Here is a 19,383-nt window from a genome sequence, read left to right as displayed (position 1 = left end):
ATTTCCCAAGAGCACTGAGTAAAAACACAAGCTGGCTACTCTCCAGAGCTCTCTAGTCCCACAAGAGCCACAGATGCCATGGAGAGCAAACAGAGCAATAAGAAAAGTCATTGATGGTTGAAAGTCAGCTTTCAGAATGAGTTTATGTGCACCAGTGCCACCTAAATGAGCGGATGCATTTTCAGGACATTGAATATTTGTTTGAAAAACCAGATAAATTAATTTAGTCTGTTAAATTTAATTCAATTTGCATCAGGATGAACTAGAATGGCTTCAAGCCAAATCCCTTTAAAAGATGAGGCTACCAATGAGTTGAAGGAAAAACAGAGGAGTCTTACCGAACCAGGCCTGCTGATCTCCCTGCACCTCGATGGCAAGGCCAAAATCAGCCAACTTCACTGCCGCCCCCTTCATCTTACTGGCCAACAGCAGGTTCTCTGGCTACAGGAGGACACATGACAGCGAAAAGCGTAGGAGAGAAGAAAGTAGGAATAGTGAGAAATAAATAAAATGAGGGAGGAGATATTGTGATTTTAACAGTAAAACAAAGCTGCAGAGTGCTATGCAGAGTGTTTGTCGCATGTTAAGGCAAAATTTCACAGGGCAAAAAAGGTCTATTGACTATTGTCAATAGTGTAGTGATGTATGAAACAGCTCATACAGAAGCAGCTTTTTGCTGGTCAACGCAGAGTCACATGACAAATTGGAACTTGTTCCAAAATCTAAGAATTTTTTCACCCACACACAATTCCTAATCACAGATTCTCACTGAAGTGACTGGATTAAAATGAAAACAACTTGTTTTGAACGCTATTTATATACTATTATTATTAGCTTTTATTTTTATATTTTCACTTACATTTTTTTCCCCACAGACAACTGTTAATGTGACCACAGCTTCATTATTTTATACTATTTCACCTAAATTGAATAAAAACGAACAGAGCTAAAGTTTATTTAGGCATCACTTAATTATAAATTAAATTAAGTGTTTTTCAAGATTAACTTTAAATAAGCATTAGATGACAGAAAAAGGTAATACAAATATAAAAATAGGGAAAATAAAATATCCAGTAGCACGAGCCAAAAGAATCATGAAGTGCAATCCACAGGCATTCAATCCCATACGGCTGCTCATTTAGTCTGTGCATGATTATGCTAAAGGTGACGATCAAGCCTACTGACGCGGAGTTCAAATAGCTGTGATCTGCATAAAAGGACGTAAACGTATCCAGCATGTTCTATGAGGAGAGTCTTTCATCATCACATTGCAAGAATACTGAGATCCGGACTTGAACTACCGTGTGCATCAAGTAAGAGAGACAGAAATGTGCGCATGCTTGTAATGTGTGTGAGAGAAAAAGAAAGAGATTGCATATGGTGTCTATATCTTACTGGTGTGTGTGTGTGTGTGTGTATGTGTAAAGCGGATGGATAGCTGTGACAGCACGCCCATTGCTCTGAGCTGCATAATTCATAAAGAGACAGAGAGGAGTGCTTGTTATCTCATGCTACGAGAGCAAGGGTGAGCTGCACTCTCGCCCCGATGTCCTGCACACCCCACTGCCTCTGAATGCTGCAGGCACAGCCCTGACCCGGACACTGCACAGTCATCCTGCAACAGCTGCCCCAACACATTTATAGTGGGACGGACACAACAGACTTTCTGTGAAGTCATATCATGACTTATTTTCATGACTCTTTCTCTGTCTAGCTCCTGCTCGACTATTCTTCCGACTGTCGTAAGATTTCCTATTCCTCCTTGTCTGTCTGTTTTCAACAGTTCCGTCTCTTTCCCTCTGATGACTTAGAGGTAAAATGACTCCCCACCAGACATGCTCACCACCATAATGCCATGACTCCGCAGCCACCATGACATCACACAGGTTTCCATAGCAACCGGTCTGCCTTTACTTTTAAAGAGGTGAACTAATATGGAAAGCAATGGTTCAGGGTTCGACACATTTTTGTGCACCACATGCCACTGATCTATTATGTATTTCATCAGTTATTATTGTAAGAAAAAAACACTTGCACACAAACAATTTCACCTTTTAAACAGACTCTGTATCTCCACATCTTCCTAATAGATGTAGATATAGTAAAGGAAATCATTGTAAAGTCTGACAAGCATAAAGGAAACATTTACATTTACATTTCAACAGGTTCAATTTAAATAATTTAATTTCAAACCAATATGAGGTTCAGATTGAATGATGGCATTTAAAAAAAACAAAGCTCTCCATCATCCATTGAATGCTCCTTTGTTTGCTTTCTGCATTGTGCTTGTTATCAAATGACCCCTCAGGATTGGCCACAGCCAACCGGCCGCACTCTGACATCAAGAGAAAGAAATAACACAAACAAACGGCATACATGTTCTCCGGTGTCCACACAGTGTTTAATGTTGCAAGCACGAGTCTGAGTGTGTGTTAATGACGCCACAGAGTTGCCAAGAGGGTTTGGATGACGCAAGCTCCCGTATTGGCATGTTGCCACAGTGACGGCATGACTCACCTTGAGGTCCCTGTGCACAATGTCATGCTGGTGGATGTGGCAGACGCTTTCCAGGATCTGATTGATGCAATGACTGAGAAACAGAGACAGGGAGAAACAGAAAGCAGGGAGGAGGAAAAGAGGGTTGGATTAGGGAGAGAAACCCAGGCATTAGTACAAGGATCTAACTCCAGATAGAAGACTGGGTGCAAGAAATCCAGCTACAGAATCTGGCCTGTGCAGATAGACTGAGCTTTGCACAAACAGATAAATACTCTGGTTTGTTTTGTGGTTCTCAAAGCTGCCAGAGAAGCTTTCCAGGATGGGAATGAAAATACATTTACCATGTCATCCAAATGCCAAAACAAATTTCCTGAATCTGAATTTGTGTGTGTTCATTTAAAATAGAAACAGTTACTTTTAAAATTGAAATAATATTACTGTTTTACTGTATTTGTGATCAAATAAATGCAGCCTTTGTGAGAACAAAAGAGAAAAATCTTACTAATCTTATACTTTTGAACAATAGTGTGTATATATATATCCCAGCAATACTACACAGACGTGCATTTGTTGCTCTGACAGACTTGCACTGTAGAGGTCTTTCCATAGACACTGAGAGGACAGAAATAACAAGCACCGGTGGAGCAGGAATGCTTATAAATGCAGCGAGTGGAGCAGCTCATTATGGAGCTCTGAAACCTGTTCAAAAGGTCGCGACCTGAGGACAGAGGGCGAGTTGAGTGGGGATGACATCTCTCTGAAGGTTTCTTTTGTTTGTTTGATAGAATACTTGAAAAATAACACATTTCTGAATTATTCGGTTTATGTAAAGAGAGAGCAAAAAAGAGAGAGCTTGCAGAAAGACAAGCAACGGCGGTCGAGTAAAGAAAGCACCACATTAGATATTCCCTAAAGCTCTCTTGAGGAAGGATGGCGAGGAAGGCATTTCTTGTGTCCAAATTTGGCAAAATCTGTGGACTGCATTCCATTCCATCTCATTACGGAGGCACTTTCCAGTAAAAACTCTCTCTGTTCTCCCTTGATGCAAACTCTCAGAAGCAGCCTTCATGTAGTAAGTCTGGAGAGTGGCTTCCAAAAGTAATTGCAAAGTGACACTAATTTTGTTGTTCCGGCTTAGTGCTGAATATGAAGTGGAAATGGACTGAAGTGCAGACAGTCAGCTTTAATTTAAGGGGATGCCTATCCCGGCAGCAGGTTAAAAATAACACCACATTGCAGGCCAGCTACCATACCATATTAAAGCACTGAGAGTATTTACATAGCTTGACATTATTTGAAATAAAAATATCATGTTTAATAATTAGCCCAGACATGCTCACCACCATAATGCCATGACTCCGCAGCCACCATGACATCACACAGGTTTCCATAGCAACCGGTCTGCCTTTACTTTTAAAGAGGTGAACTAATATGGAAAGCAATGGTTCAGGGTTCGACACATTTTTGTGCACCACATGCCACTGATCTATTATGTATTTCATCAGTTATTATTGTAAGAAAAAAACACTTGCACACAAACAATTTCACCTTTTAAACAGACTCTGTATCTCCACATCTTCCTAATAGATGTAGATATAGTAAAGGAAATCATTGTAAAGTCTGACAAGCATAAAGGAAACATTTACATTTACATTTCAACAGGTTCAATTTAAATAATTTAATTTCAAACCAATATGAGGTTCAGATTGAATGATGGCATTTAAAAAAAACAAAGCTCTCCATCATCCATTGAATGCTCCTTTGTTTGCTTTCTGCATTGTGCTTGTTATCAAATGACCCCTCAGGATTGGCCACAGCCAACCGGCCGCACTCTGACATCAAGAGAAAGAAATAACACAAACAAACGGCATACATGTTCTCCGGTGTCCACACAGTGTTTAATGTTGCAAGCACGAGTCTGAGTGTGTGTTAATGACGCCACAGAGGGTTTGGATGACGCAAGCTCCCGTATTGGCATGTTGCCACAGTGACGGCATGACTCACCTTGAGGTCCCTGTGCACAATGTCATGCTGGTGGATGTGGCAGACGCTTTCCAGGATCTGATTGATGCAATGACTGAGAAACAGAGACAGGGAGAAACAGAAAGCAGGGAGGAGGAAAAGAGGGTTGGATTAGGGAGAGAAACCCAGGCATTAGTACAAGGATCTAACTCCAGATAGAAGACTGGGTGCAAGAAATCCAGCTACAGAATCTGGCCTGTGCAGATAGACTGAGCTTTGCACAAACAGATAAATACTCTGGTTTGTTTTGTGGTTCTCAAAGCTGCCAGAGAAGCTTTCCAGGATGGGAATGAAAATACATTTACCATGTCATCCAAATGCCAAAACAAATTTCCTGAATCTGAATTTGTGTGTGTTCATTTAAAATAGAAACAGTTACTTTTAAAATTGAAATAATATTACTGTTTTACTGTATTTGTGATCAAATAAATGCAGCCTTTGTGAGAACAAAAGAGAAAAATCTTACTAATCTTATACTTTTGAACAATAGTGTGTATATATATATCCCAGCAATACTACACAGACGTGCATTTGTTGCTCTGACAGACTTGCACTGTAGAGGTCTTTCCATAGACACTGAGAGGACAGAAATAACAAGCACCGGTGGAGCAGGAATGCTTATAAATGCAGCGAGTGGAGCAGCTCATTATGGAGCTCTGAAACCTGTTCAAAAGGTCGCGACCTGAGGACAGAGGGCGAGTTGAGTGGGGATGACATCTCTCTGAAGGTTTCTTTTGTTTGTTTGATAGAATACTTGAAAAATAACACATTTCTGAATTATTCGGTTTATGTAAAGAGAGAGCAAAAAAGAGAGAGCTTGCAGAAAGACAAGCAACGGCGGTCGAGTAAAGAAAGCACCACATTAGATATTCCCTAAAGCTCTCTTGAGGAAGGATGGCGAGGAAGGCATTTCTTGTGTCCAAATTTGGCAAAATCTGTGGACTGCATTCCATTCCATCTCATTACGGAGGCACTTTCCAGTAAAAACTCTCTCTGTTCTCCCTTGATGCAAACTCTCAGAAGCAGCCTTCATGTAGTAAGTCTGGAGAGTGGCTTCCAAAAGTAATTGCAAAGTGACACTAATTTTGTTGTTCCGGCTTAGTGCTGAATATGAAGTGGAAATGGACTGAAGTGCAGACAGTCAGCTTTAATTTAAGGGGATGCCTATCCCGGCAGCAGGTTAAAAATAACACCACATTGAGAGTATTTACATAGCTTGACATTATTTGAAATAAAAATATCATGTTTAATAATTAGCTGCGTAACCCTGGCATTTAATGATTGTCTCGCTGTCTGGGAGCAAAGGGCAGCGCTAGACACAGAATAATTTTTCTTTTTGAGGCCTTACAAAAGCGGTACAGTGATGGCTGCAGAAAGTATTATCATGGTACTTTGTAAAAATATAAAATGTATGTACCATAGTATTTACATAAAAAAATCCACACACATATACACACATATATATATATATATATCAAATGATTAATCGTGTACATATACTTACGGTGTATATTTATTATGTATATATAAATACACAGAGTATATATATATATTGAAAATATTTACGTGTATATTTATATTATATATAAATATTTTTAATACATAAACATAACACTTTTTTTCTTAAATGTATACATGCATGTGTGCGTATTTATATATACATAATAAATATAAACCGTACACTCATATGTTATGTAAACAAAAACTTTTTATATAAATACACACACAGAGAATATATATTGAAAATATTTACATGTATATTTAGATTAATATAATTTATATTGTATATAAATATTTTTAATACATAAACATAACACTTTTTTCTTAAATACATACATGCATGCGTGCGTATTTATATATACATAATAAATATAAACCGTACACTCGTATGTTATGTAAACAAAAACTTTTATTTTGGATGCGATTAATCGTTTGACAGCACTAATATATATATATATATATATACACACACACACACACACACATTACATATATGATTTATACAAATCATTTTAATATGCTGATCTGGTGCTCAAGAAACATTTCTTATTATCAATGTTGAAAACAGTTGTGCTGCTTAATACAGTTTTGCAGAAATTGTGATAAATGTTTTGTGTTCTTTGAAACACACAAATGTCTTTACTGTCACTTTTGATCAATTTAATGCATCCTTGCTCAATAAAAGCATAAATCTCTTTCTGACACAGTGACCCCAAACTGACCCACAGTAGTGTATATTATATATAAGTGACAACTAAACACTGATATGATTTTAGGTGAATTTTTTAACTTACCTTGCATCTGCTTCACTGTAATATTCTCTTGCGACGATGTCTTCAAACAATTCTCCACCAGTCACGCTACAAGAAGAAATACAGGCTTTATCAACAGCTCAAGTATGGAGAACCCACAGCGGTTCCATTCAGCTATAAACTATAAAGAGCGCAAGGCCTGTAGAGGAGTATGTTTAAAGAGTTTTATCACCACGGGCCAGCACTTGAGTGTTGGGTGAGCGCTATCAGAGTCCTAATTATACAAGAGCCCTGAGACAGGGCCATACAGTCACAATCTACACACATACACTTACATGTATGTCTTGCTCTCACACACCCTGCAGTTACGCAGAGGAGTCTACACCTCAACTACACTGATAATCGTTTAACATGATGTCAACATAACTTAAGCAAAGGAGTTCAGAAATAAAGAAAAGTATTCTAGGCTTTTTATGGTACAGAGAAATGGGCCTACTGGCTAGAGACTAAAGTTAAATGGTCATATTTCACTTATATTTTCCTGTAATTAACAGTTAATTACTGCTAAACAAGGCTGAAAGGAAGTGGAAAGTGTGAGTACACAGGCGTCAATCCTGTTTTACACAGAAGTAAGATGGAAGATCAGTGTCTGACTCAGATACTTACAGGTCAAAGACCAGGTAATGAAAGCCTTCTTCTGAGATACTGTCATGGAGACGCACTGTTGAGGGAAAACAGAAAGAGAGAATGAGGTAAGACAGAGAAACAACATAAGCAGGATGAACAGAAGGAGCTTTTATCCTTTTCTTGACATGCCCATGAAGTCATCCTCATTAGCTCTATTTCAAATCTTAACCTTGCTGCCTAATGCCTTCTAAGGCAGCATCCTAGCTGAAATGAACCTCATAACTGACCCATTTGAAACGTTCATAAAGAGCAACTCCAAATGCCACACAATTAAAACTCAGCACAGGACAGTGGTCCTTCTTGACTCGAAAGCCCCCCATTGTCTCCATAATATTCAAAGCCCCCCAATCACATAGGGCAGGATACTTTTAGTATTTCTGCTGTAATTATGACAACGCTGCTTGTTTTTATATACAGAAACTGGGAGTATGTACATACTGAATGAATTAACAACAGTTCATGATATAGCTTCAGACGTTTAAAGAAATACATTTTTTTTTAAAGAAAACAGTAGTTATTGAGGCGTAAAAAAAGAAAAATTTCAGATTTAATTTTAGATTAAATGTCTTGTTTTTACCCTTTTAATTTAGCAACATCTTTTTCGAATTCCAGTACCGGACACATAAATCAAAATCTATTTTATTGGTAGGTGAAGTTTTTTTTGCTTAGCGGAAAAAGAAACTGCCAAAAAACACCAGTGTTGGGTGTGGGTTTTCACACTCTACTGAAGAGCTCCACAGGGATGCATTGTTCCTTTCTAACACATTGTCACACCAAAAAAATGTATGCCTGAAGACATAGCTCTGGGTGAGATAGCATGAAGAATGTATGTAGATGCATGTGGGTTATGTGTTTCTGTGGGCCGACGGCAGTCGTGGTTTCATATCTGCTGTTTTTTTGAAAGAGGGTTTGTTCACAACAAACCCCACTATTGATAACCTGTACAAAGGATGTAAGTTACCCTGTACATGTTGTGTAAATATATGTCCAAGACAAAAAAAGAGAGAAAAGAACAAGTGTGTTAGCGATGTGCTCCTTAAGAATGCTCTCCCTCCCATACACACACTTGATTGCTCTTTTTGTTAGGAGTTTATTGGCAGTCCATGCAGAAAACATGACAACCTGAGAGAGAGAGAGAGAGAGAGAGAGAGAGAGAGAGAGAGAGAGAGGGAGATAGGAGTGTGAGCAACACACACCATTACACACACACACCACTTTGACATATCTCATTACCCCAACATGAACGCGTATACATGTGTGCCATATATCATGCAACTCGCACACTCAGGTAGCCAACAGCACACTGTTACTGCAGCAGCTAAATGTCATGCGGCAGATCACAGGCTAAATTAGCATAAGAGAAGAGCCGCTGGGCCATGACGGCGGTCGCACCCGGCGCTGACCTCTGTGATTGACAGCCGAGGGTGCAATGAGAGGTGAGACAGATAGTTCCACCGGGGCTTGAAGGTGTATTTACTGTCATTCACCATCATTCTTTTGGGCACTTCGCAAGTCGACACTGCAATGTCTACTATGGCAGATTGGTGTCATCGTCATGCAAAATAGCAAGATGGAGTGTCATGACAGCGTTACAGGTGTGACCGGAAAAAGACAACTTGTCCTTGTGTGTGATGGCACATTGGCGTAGTAACATTGCGGTTGACCTCTAAGCAATTCTGCCTTCGGAGATGTCTAAGATGGAGCGATCTCTCTCTGAATAATCTTTGTAGGAAGCATAATTAACAGCAGTAATTATAGAGGTGTGATAAGACTCACAAAAGCAGCCTTGACTATTCTGTGATACGTAGCTAACTGTACATGAGTGATATGAGCTTAGGTCTTTGAGCAAAGTGCGGATTTGGGACGCCTTTTGTCATGAAGGCTGACACGTAGCTTTTAAGACAATATCTTGTGTTGTCAAAGCTATCATCACATCTCTCAATGGCGTCAATTCTGCATAACTTTACAGCTCTTGTGGTTTAAAAAGAATGTTAGGGTGAGAAAAACCCATTGTGGTTGTTGTCCTCATCCTCTAGTGTGGAAAACTTGCAGTATCCTGCCACAGGTCTAATAGTCTTGTCTAAAGGGGGTGTCTTAACAGCTGAGAAATGGCAGGTTGGAGGGAATGGAGACAGAGAGTTTGACTCCGTACCCGAGAGAGAGAGAGAGAGAGAGAGAGAGAGAGAGAGAGAGAGGAAGAAAGGTCCGTTCAAGATGGCTAGACAATAAAAAGGTACAAAAGACAGATTTAGGCTGCTGGGAATGGAAGGGAGGGAATACATGAGAAAGAAAAAAGTGAGGGAGGAGAGACAAGAGAGTATGAGGGTGGGAAAGGACAAACACTTCCTAGAAAGAAGAAAAACAAGGCTACAAAAAAGGAGACGTCAAGCAGAATGTCTGAGCTTCTGTTTGCATTACAAGAAACAGATGATTTATGCTGCCAAGAATGAAAAAACTATATTTGACTTACAGCAGTATTTATTCATGTTGTTTTAGATGTGTTTGTTGGAGGTTAGATGTCACTGATACCAAACACCATTGTGTGTGATTACTAATGAACAATAACTTACATTTTAGATTGTTACTCACATAAAGCTATAGTATGAAGACTTGGAATGGCCAAAGTCATATGTTGTATCTCTGCCTTTTTTGGAGCCTACAGTAAATTGAACATTGTGTCTGACACCTCATTTTGTGAGGGAAAGTAAATGCTGACAAATTGCCACTTCTGGCTGAATTATCCCTGTTAAATTAGCTTGTGGTATGTGTCATGTAAACACAGTTAAAGGAGATTTTCTTGAACTGTACCAATCATGTGTTTTAATCCTGTTGTTTTCCTTCAAGTCTTCAAAATCCCCAAATACTTCATAATGTTTACTTCACAAATACTTACTTTTTTTTGCACCTGGTGATTATCTAATAACCCTCAGTGCCCAATGTCACCATCCTGAAACATCTTAGCCACTTACATTTTACTGTCTTCCACAGCACCGTGTTGTTCTCACACACAGAAGGGAGCCTGAAGGGATGATGCCTGTGCTATTTCCATGATTTTGCATGAGGTGGAGATTTTGTCTGTGTGATCTGTCTTGTCAGCCACATCCTTTCTCATGCCATGCAAATAATCTTGGGTTGACTGTGACTAGCATGTTTGTACAGTATGTCTCACTGTGTACAGACACACACACACACTATTGTTCTTAATTATTGAAGGGAGAACAGGCATGTTGCATGCCGGACTCGAATCTGCACTCCCTGCATGGGTATATTGAGCACAAGCAAGTTGTTGAGACTCACCTATGTTGGGATGTTTAAGCAGACGGCAGATCCTGGCCTCTCTTTCTAGCTTCTGATGATCTGAGGATCAAACACAGAAAGAACAGTTCAGCACATTTAACCCCTGCACCTCCTCAAATGTCAAAACACAAACATTTTAGTGAAGAACTGCATACATTAACGCTCAAAAGTTTGGGACCTGTAAGATTTTTTTTGTTTGTTTTTGGAAGAAGTTTGTTTGATCAAAAATACAGTAAAAAAAAATTATAATTTGAAATACTATTACAATTTAAAAGAAGTGTTTTTATTTGAATATAATTTAAAACATATTTTTTTCTTATTAAGACGCTGAATTTTCAGCAGCCATTACTCCAGTCTTCAGTGCCACATTCTACTATTCTGATTTGCTGCTCAAGAAACATTTCTTATTACTATCAATGTTTAAAAAAACATAATATTTTTGTGGAAACCATGATACTTTTTTCAGGACTAAAAAGTATAGCAGTAGTTTGAAACAGAAATCTTTGGTAACATTATAAATGTTTTTACTGTCACTTTTCAGTCAATTTCTTACAAAAACAAACATTAATAAAGTTTCTGACCCCCAAATTTCTGAACTATAGTGTACATTTTTTCACACAAATCTATTGTTCAGAATTGAGTGCCCGACTCATATGGATCATTTTCATTATGCGTTTACTGCTTTTTGCTCATTTTGGAGCTTGACAGGCTCTTTTCACTTTCATTAAATGGAAAAGAGTGATGTGATCAAATAACCCTGAGACGGATATGAATCCCAGGTGTAAACAGGACCTGTAATTTGGCCAATGCAACCATTCAGTGACATATAATCAATATCAAGCCTACTGCCCTATACTTGGCATAGTAATGACAGCAGTTAATGACTGTGCATACATGTAATGGGTATGAAGTTAAGATGTCCACTTTATAAAGGAAGCGGCTGAGATTAATATAACGGCCCATCCTGGAATAATGAGCATCGATCTCTAAAAGGATACAAGGTCATAGCCTCTTTGGGAAACCTTTAGAGAGCTTTATGAGAGGGAAGTCATACGGACACACACGAACTGCTTCAGCAGCGTAAATACATAATATAAATACATAGTTATTCTCGGCCCATAAATAATAATGTTACACACAACCATTTAGGATAGAGAAAGGGCAGGGCTTTTAATGCAGGCCGGTTGCAGGGCTGTTGGTTTCTGGTGCCATGTATACTTAATCAAGAGTGATTGACGAAAAAAAAAAAAAGTCAAGCATCTTAACTAGAGTTGTCTACATGACGCCAGACAACACCCTAGTTAAAAAGAATGCACACGTGGACTCGAACACACAGTCATCTGCAGCAGCAGGGCTCTGGATCTGCTAGTAGGAATTCAAATCATGAACTCAATGCAGGCACTCCTGCTGGGTCAGATCAGTCTCACATAAACACACACTGCTCTTACACATAACATATCCTCGGTCCAAGATCACACTGTGCCAAGTGTGTGCTACTCATCTGAAATTAGCCAGACCTCACACTAACGAAAATTTTACAAAATATAATAAAAGATGCAGAAAGTATGAATGTCCGAGGGCCTTCATAAGGTCCAGCCACAAGCTCTATGGGATGAGTTTGTGAATGCATATGGATCTTTTACCCAGAAAGCATTCAATCCTTCTGACAGCCCCAAAGCACGATTCTCAGAAATGACATCAGCCTCAATCTTGAAGTATCAAACATTCATCTAAAAAAACCATCACCACTAAAGTATACAAGCAGTCACACAGCCTTAGCATTCATGGTATGAACACACACACACAGGTTTCAGACTTTAAGTGATGTTTTCATGATATACAAATAGATTTGGGTGTAGGATCACGGGTGGCTTAAAGCTTTTCTGAGAAGTGTGATCAAATAAACATCTCTCTGAAAGAGTGAACGGTGACTGCTGTGAGTGATGTGCGTGTGCGTACGGTTTACGGCAGCAGATGTTTTTATTACCTAACAGAATGAATGCAGGACATTTAATATTCATCCCTGCCACGGCTCCCTACAGAACAGTTAATCTGAGCGTGAGAGACGGCCGTACAATGACTGCTGGCATGCAATGACTGCTGAGAAAACAAACACACACATAAACGAAACACTTCGAGTATGTGTTATAAAACTTCTTGTTTTTATCATTTGCTGTACCTTCCGCATACAATTCATCCACTGCATTATAAATCAAGTTTGAAGCGGAATAAACAAAAATCCACTGATAGCTGGGATCTGATGCGAACGATAAAGGCTTCTAGAAAGAGAAATGGCTTTGAGAGGCATGCTCCTCGTTTTGTGCGCTCTCTCGTTTTCTTTCTTTTTATCCCATTACTGAAGAGATAAATAAATGATGTGTTGTTCAGTGACCATCTCTAAAATCCAATTGGGCTAAGTGCTGCTTTCTCACTGTGCGGAGAGAGAAAGAGAAAGATTCAGAAAGCAGGAGCGATAAACTGACTGATATAAGTGGTAAATTAAACATTAACAGGTGTATAAGTGTCCTTGGATCAGCATAAAACTTTTATATCATAATGAGCATTGACAGGATATGATGAACTGATTATAGACTGGCAGCAATTGTATTTAAAACACACACACACACACACACACACACACACACACACAAAAAAGAACCAACAGATGGCAGGAACTTTCCATACATTACAAAAAAAGTATACATTTTCTTTTTCTAAGATGGTCAATGGAGATGACTAAATACAATTTAAAACTATTATTTGTGTAATTCTGCAATAAACATTAAAAATAAAAGTGTCCATTACTTAGATTGCTTAATAATGATACACTGCTGTTTAAAAGTGCAGGCTTGGTAAGATTTGATTTTTTTTTTTTTTTTTGTTAAGAAGTCTTAGCAAGTCTGCATTTGTTTGTACACCAATATTTATTATAACTGTAATATTGGTAAAATAATGTTTTTATAATTTAAAATAATATTATAATATATTGTTTTATATTATACAGTTATAATATTGTGAAATATTACTGTTTTACTACTGTTATACTGTACTAATACTGTGTGGACAACATATGCTGCTTATTATTTTTGTGGAAATGGTGAAACATTTTTCAAGATTCTTTGATGAATAGAAACTTCAAAAGATCAGAATTCATTTGGAATAGAAATATTTTGTATTGTTATAAATATCTGCAGTCACTTTTGATCAATTTAATTCATCCTTGCTGAACAAAAGTATTAATTTCTTACTGACCCAAACCTTTTGAACAGTACAGTCAAGATTATTCATACAAATTAACATAGTTCATTGGTCTAACTGTAGCCTGTTTATGCTTACCAGGCAATGCAGAATCATATACATTAATCTTCAACGTGCAATAACAGATCAGCTTTTATGACAGCGACATAGCTCATCCAATCAGAATAGTGCATTTTATAATATACCATAAATATAGATTCATTTTTAAAGCACACTCCATAAAGCACCACTGGAGCCCTTTATGAATGTTTGCAGGTGCTCTTTCCAAGATCTTTAAACAATAAAAAAGTCAAATCAATTAAGTTTCTTTCTTGTCTATCATTGGCTACAGCAAAATAATTTCTGTAAGCAAGTCAATACAATGATGACACTAGTGCAGGCAGGACTAGTTTGAACAGATGCATTATGGGCCAATCACCTCAAATGCACCCATGGGAGGGTGTAAATCTCTGTGGTCAAGCTCACAGTGCAGAGAAAAACACATGTAGAATTAGGCGAAAGCATGCAAAAGAGGAAGGAAACCTGCTTACTGCTTTTATAGTTACAATTCAACACAAGCATGCAAAAGATACCATGAATATATATTTACCCCACTGTATGTATCTAAATTCAAATAGTACCATTACCACGGTATCACCACTACTGTGTTTTAATGGGTGCCATGCAATGCTAGAAGTCTAATTTCTGTTCTGGATTTGTAAACAGATGCTACACAGCAAAAATCAAATGGCTCAGTTTCATTTAGCTGAGTCCTACAGCACTGAAAAACACATTGAGCAAATGTGTGCACATATGCACAAGCTGCTCTCACAGATCCTTTCACGTCACAGGACACGAGACACGATACCGTATGTATCGCAGTCAGCACAGACTCTGAACAGATAGTAGGGTCACTCCGACACAGACTGGAAAGGTAGAAGGACTAGATAATACAGACTTAGTTTCACAGGTCATCATGGCCCAGACAGTTACAAATACGCTCCTGCATGAACTAAAAGGTGATCTATTGTGCAGTGCACAGAGCTCTGATGAGAGAGACGCATGCAGAGGCAGTTATTTAGCCACTTGAGGCAATCGGCGGACGTCACTGTGCTCGCATTCTTTTCAGATTAGCGTCAGGGTAGATGAAAGGGCTCAAGTGATGTTAAAGATTGAATCTGTGAGTACAAAGATGCAGAGGTTGTGCGAGGTCAATTCTCAGGAGGTGAATCTCAGGAGAAAATGTCAGAGGCTCCAGGGAAGACTCTGTGACATAAGCGCATGGTGTCTGGGGCAGGATCAGGTCTCTTCTCCCAGCAAGTGAGCTGCGGGCAGATTTCCAATAGCTTGGATTTATCATAGCTGTGGTGATCTAAACATTACCCCGTGGTCAATCGAGACATACATATTAAACTTTAAGCTACACATACAGCTTATAAACAAGAGATATATATATACACAGTGGCGTGAAAAGGTTTTTGCCCCTTCCTGTTTTTTTTTTGTATATTTGTCACACTTAAAAGATTCAGATCGTCAAACTAATTTTAATATTACACAAAGATAATGCAAGTAAATACAAAATGCAGTTTTTAAATTATGATTTTATTTATTAAGGGGAAAAAGCTGTCCTAAACTACCTGGCCCTACGGGAAAAATTAATTGCCCCCTTCTGTTAAATCATGAAAGAACTGTGATTAACCACATTATTTTAGAAAGCTGAGTTAAATTTCACTAGCCACACCCAGACCTGATTAATGCCAGATCTGTTGAATCAAGAAATCACTTAAATAAAACCTGTCTGACAAAGTGAAGCATGCTTAAAGAGCAACACATCATGTTTTTATAATTTAAAATAATATTATAATATATTGTTTTATATTATACAGTTATAATATTGTGAAATATTACTGTTTTACTACTGTTATACTGTACTAATACTGTGTGGACAACATATGCTGCTTATTATTTTTGTGGAAATGGTGAAACATTTTTCAAGATTCTTTGATGAATAGAAACTTCAAAAGATCAGAATTCATTTGGAATAGAAATATTTTGTATTGTTATAAATATCTGCAGTCACTTTTGATCAATTTAATTCATCCTTGCTGAACAAAAGTATTAATTTCTTACTGACCCAAACCTTTTGAACAGTACAGTCAAGATTATTCATACAAATTAACATAGTTCATTGGTCTAACTGTAGCCTGTTTATGCTTACCAGGCAATGCAGAATCATATACATTAATCTTCAACGTGCAATAACAGATCAGCTTTTATGACAGCGACATAGCTCATCCAATCAGAATAGTGCATTTTATAATATACCATAAATATAGATTCATTTTTAAAGCACACTCCATAAAGCACCACTGGAGCCCTTTATGAATGTTTGCAGGTGCTCTTTCCAAGATCTTTAAACAATAAAAAAGTCAAATCAATTAAGTTTCTTTCTTGTCTATCATTGGCTACAGCAAAATAATTTCTGTAAGCAAGTCAATACAATGATGACACTAGTGCAGGCAGGACTAGTTTGAACAGATGCATTATGGGCCAATCACCTCAAATGCACCCATGGGAGGGTGTAAATCTCTGTGGTCAAGCTCACAGTGCAGAGAAAAACACATGTAGAATTAGGCGAAAGCATGCAAAAGAGGAAGGAAACCTGCTTACTGCTTTCAATTCAACAATTCAACACAAGCATGCAAAAGATACCATGAATATATATTTACCCCACTGTATGTATCTAAATTCAAATAACCACGGTATCACGGTATCACCACTACTGTGTTTTAATGGGTGCCATGCAATGCTAGAAGTCTAATTTCTGTTCTGGATTTGTAAACAGATGCTACACAGCAAAAATCAAATGGCTCAGTTTCATTTAGCTGAGTCCTACAGCACTGAAAAACACATTGAGCAAATGTGTGCACATATGCACAAGCTGCTCTCACAGATCCTTTCACGTCACAGGACACGAGACACGATACCGTATGTATCGCAGTCAGCACAGACTCTGAACAGATAGTAGGGTCACTCCGACACAGACTGGAAAGGTAGAAGGACTAGATAATACAGACTTAGTTTCACAGGTCATCATGGCCCAGACAGTTACAAATACGCTCCTGCATGAACTAAAAGGTGATCTATTGTGCAGTGCACAGAGCTCTGATGAGAGAGACGCATGCAGAGGCAGTTATTTAGCCACTTGAGGCAATCGGCGGACGTCACTGTGCTCGCATTCTTTTCCGATTAGCGTCAGGGTAGATGAAAGCTCGCATTCTTTTCAGATTAGCGTCAGGGTAGATGAAAGGGCTCAAGTGATGTTAAAGATTGAATCTGTGAGTACAAAGATGCAGAGGTTGTGCGAGGTCAATTCTCAGGAGGTGAATCTCAGGAGAAAATGTCAGAGGCTCCAGGGAAGACTCTGTGACATAAGCGCATGGTGTCTGGGGCAGATTTCCAATAGCTTGGATTTATCATAGCTGTGGTGATCTAAACATTACCCCGTGGTCAATCGAGACATACATATTAAACTTTAAGTTACACATACAGCTTATAAACAAGAGATATATATATACACAGTGGCGTGAAAAGGTTTTTGCCCCTTCCTGTTTTTTTTTGTATATTTGTCACACTTAAAAGATTCAGATCGTCAAACTAATTTTAATATTACACAAAGATAATGCAAGTAAATACAAAATGCAGTTTTTAAATTATGATTTTATTTATTAAGGGGAAAAAGCTGTCCTAAACTACCTGGCCCTACGGGAAAAATTAATTGCCCCCTTCTGTTAAATCATGAAAGAACTGTGATTAACCACATTATTTTAGAAAGCTGAGTTAAATTTCACTAGCCACACCCAGACCTGATTAATGCCAGATCTGTTGAATCAAGAAATCACTTAAATAAAACCTGTCTGACAAAGTGAAGCATGCTTAAAGAGCAACACATCATGCCGCGATCTAAAGAAATTCAAGAACAGATGCAAAACTAAATAGTTGACATGTATCATTCTGGAAAGAGTTATAAAACCATTTCTAAGGCTTTGGGACTCCAGCGAACCACATTCAGAGCCATTATCCACAAATGGAGAAAACTTGGAACAGTGGTGAACCTTCCCAGGAGTGGCCGGCCAACCAAAATTACTCCAAGAGCGCAACGACGACTCATCCAGGAGGTCATAAAAGAACCCAGAACAACATCTAAAGAACTGCAGGCCTCACTTGCCTCAATTAAGGTCAGTGTTCATGATTCAACAATAAGAAAGAGACTGGGCAAAAACGGCATCCATGGGAGAGTTCCAAGGCAAAAGCCATTGCTGACCAAAAAGAACACAAAGGCTCGTCTCACATTTGCCAAAAAATGTCTTGATTAACCCCAAGACTTTTGGGCAAATATTCAGTGGTCTGATGCCTTTGCAGCTTCAGGACCTGGATGACTTGCAATAATTGATGGAACCTTGAATTCTGCACGCCATCAGAAAATCCTGAAGAAAAATATCCAGCCGTCAGTTTGTGACCACAAGCTCAAGCACACTTGGGTTATGCAGCAGGACAATGATCCCAAACACACCAGCAAGTTCACCTCTGAATGGCTCAAGAAAAACAAAATGAAGATTTTGGAGTGGCCAAATCAAAGTCCGGACTTAAATCCGATTGAGATGCTGTGGCATGACTTAAACAGTCCATTCATGCTCAAACTCTCCAATGTGGCTGAATGAAAACAATTCTGCAAAGAAGAGTGGACCAAAATTCCTCCACAGCGATGTGAAAGACTCATTGCTAGTTATCGCAAACGCTTGATTGCAGTTGTTGCTGCAAAGGGTGGCACAACCAGTTATTAGATTTAGGGGGCAATTACTTTTTCACGTAGTGCCAGGCAGGTTTGGACAGCTTTTTTCCCTTAATAAATGAAATCATAATTTCAAAACTGCATTTTGTATTTACTCGGGTTATGTTTGTGTAATATTAAGATTTGTTTGATGAACTGAATCTTTTAAGTGTGGCAAATATGCAAAAAAACAGGAAGGGGGCAAATACCTTTTCACGGCACTGTATATATTGCAATAAAACTTGCCAAGTTACATTAACAGATTGTGACCCTGGACCACAAAACACAAGTAGCACGGTCATAAGTAGTCATAAGGTATATTTGTAGCAATAGCCAACAATACATTGTAAGGGTCAAAATTATAGATTTTTCTTTTATGCCAAAAATCTTTAGGATATTAAATAAAGATCATGTTCCATGAAGATATTTTGTAAATTTCCTACCGTAAATATATCAAAACTTAATTTTTGATTAGTAATATGCATTGCTAAGAACTTCATTTGAACAACTTTAAAGATGATTTTCTCAATATTTAGATTTTTTTGCACCCTCAGATTC

General features: G+C 38.3%; 1 protein-coding gene across 1 annotated transcript in view; it reads right to left on the bottom strand.

Moving 5' to 3' along the window:
• Nucleotides 1-19,383, bottom strand: part of LOC107601773 (calcium/calmodulin-dependent protein kinase type II subunit gamma-like) — a gene marked incomplete at its 5' end in the record, with an annotated part of 65,066 nt that overhangs the window by 24,414 nt on the left and 21,269 nt on the right. Inside the window, 5 exons of the mRNA XM_016294066.1 lie at nucleotides 339-441; nucleotides 4,504-4,576; nucleotides 6,816-6,881; nucleotides 7,440-7,494; nucleotides 10,758-10,817. Coding sequence (XP_016149552.1) covers nucleotides 339-441; nucleotides 4,504-4,576; nucleotides 6,816-6,881; nucleotides 7,440-7,494; nucleotides 10,758-10,817 — 357 coding nt within the window. The remainder of the gene's footprint in view (nucleotides 1-338; nucleotides 442-4,503; nucleotides 4,577-6,815; nucleotides 6,882-7,439; nucleotides 7,495-10,757; nucleotides 10,818-19,383) is intronic.

Source organism: Sinocyclocheilus grahami, unplaced genomic scaffold (genome assembly GCF_001515645.1).
Source record: "Sinocyclocheilus grahami isolate Dianchi unplaced genomic scaffold, SAMN03320097.WGS_v1.1 scaffold313.1, whole genome shotgun sequence".
Lineage (NCBI taxonomy): Eukaryota > Metazoa > Chordata > Actinopteri > Cypriniformes > Cyprinidae > Sinocyclocheilus > Sinocyclocheilus grahami.
This window is presented reverse-complemented; position numbering and strand designations above follow the sequence as displayed.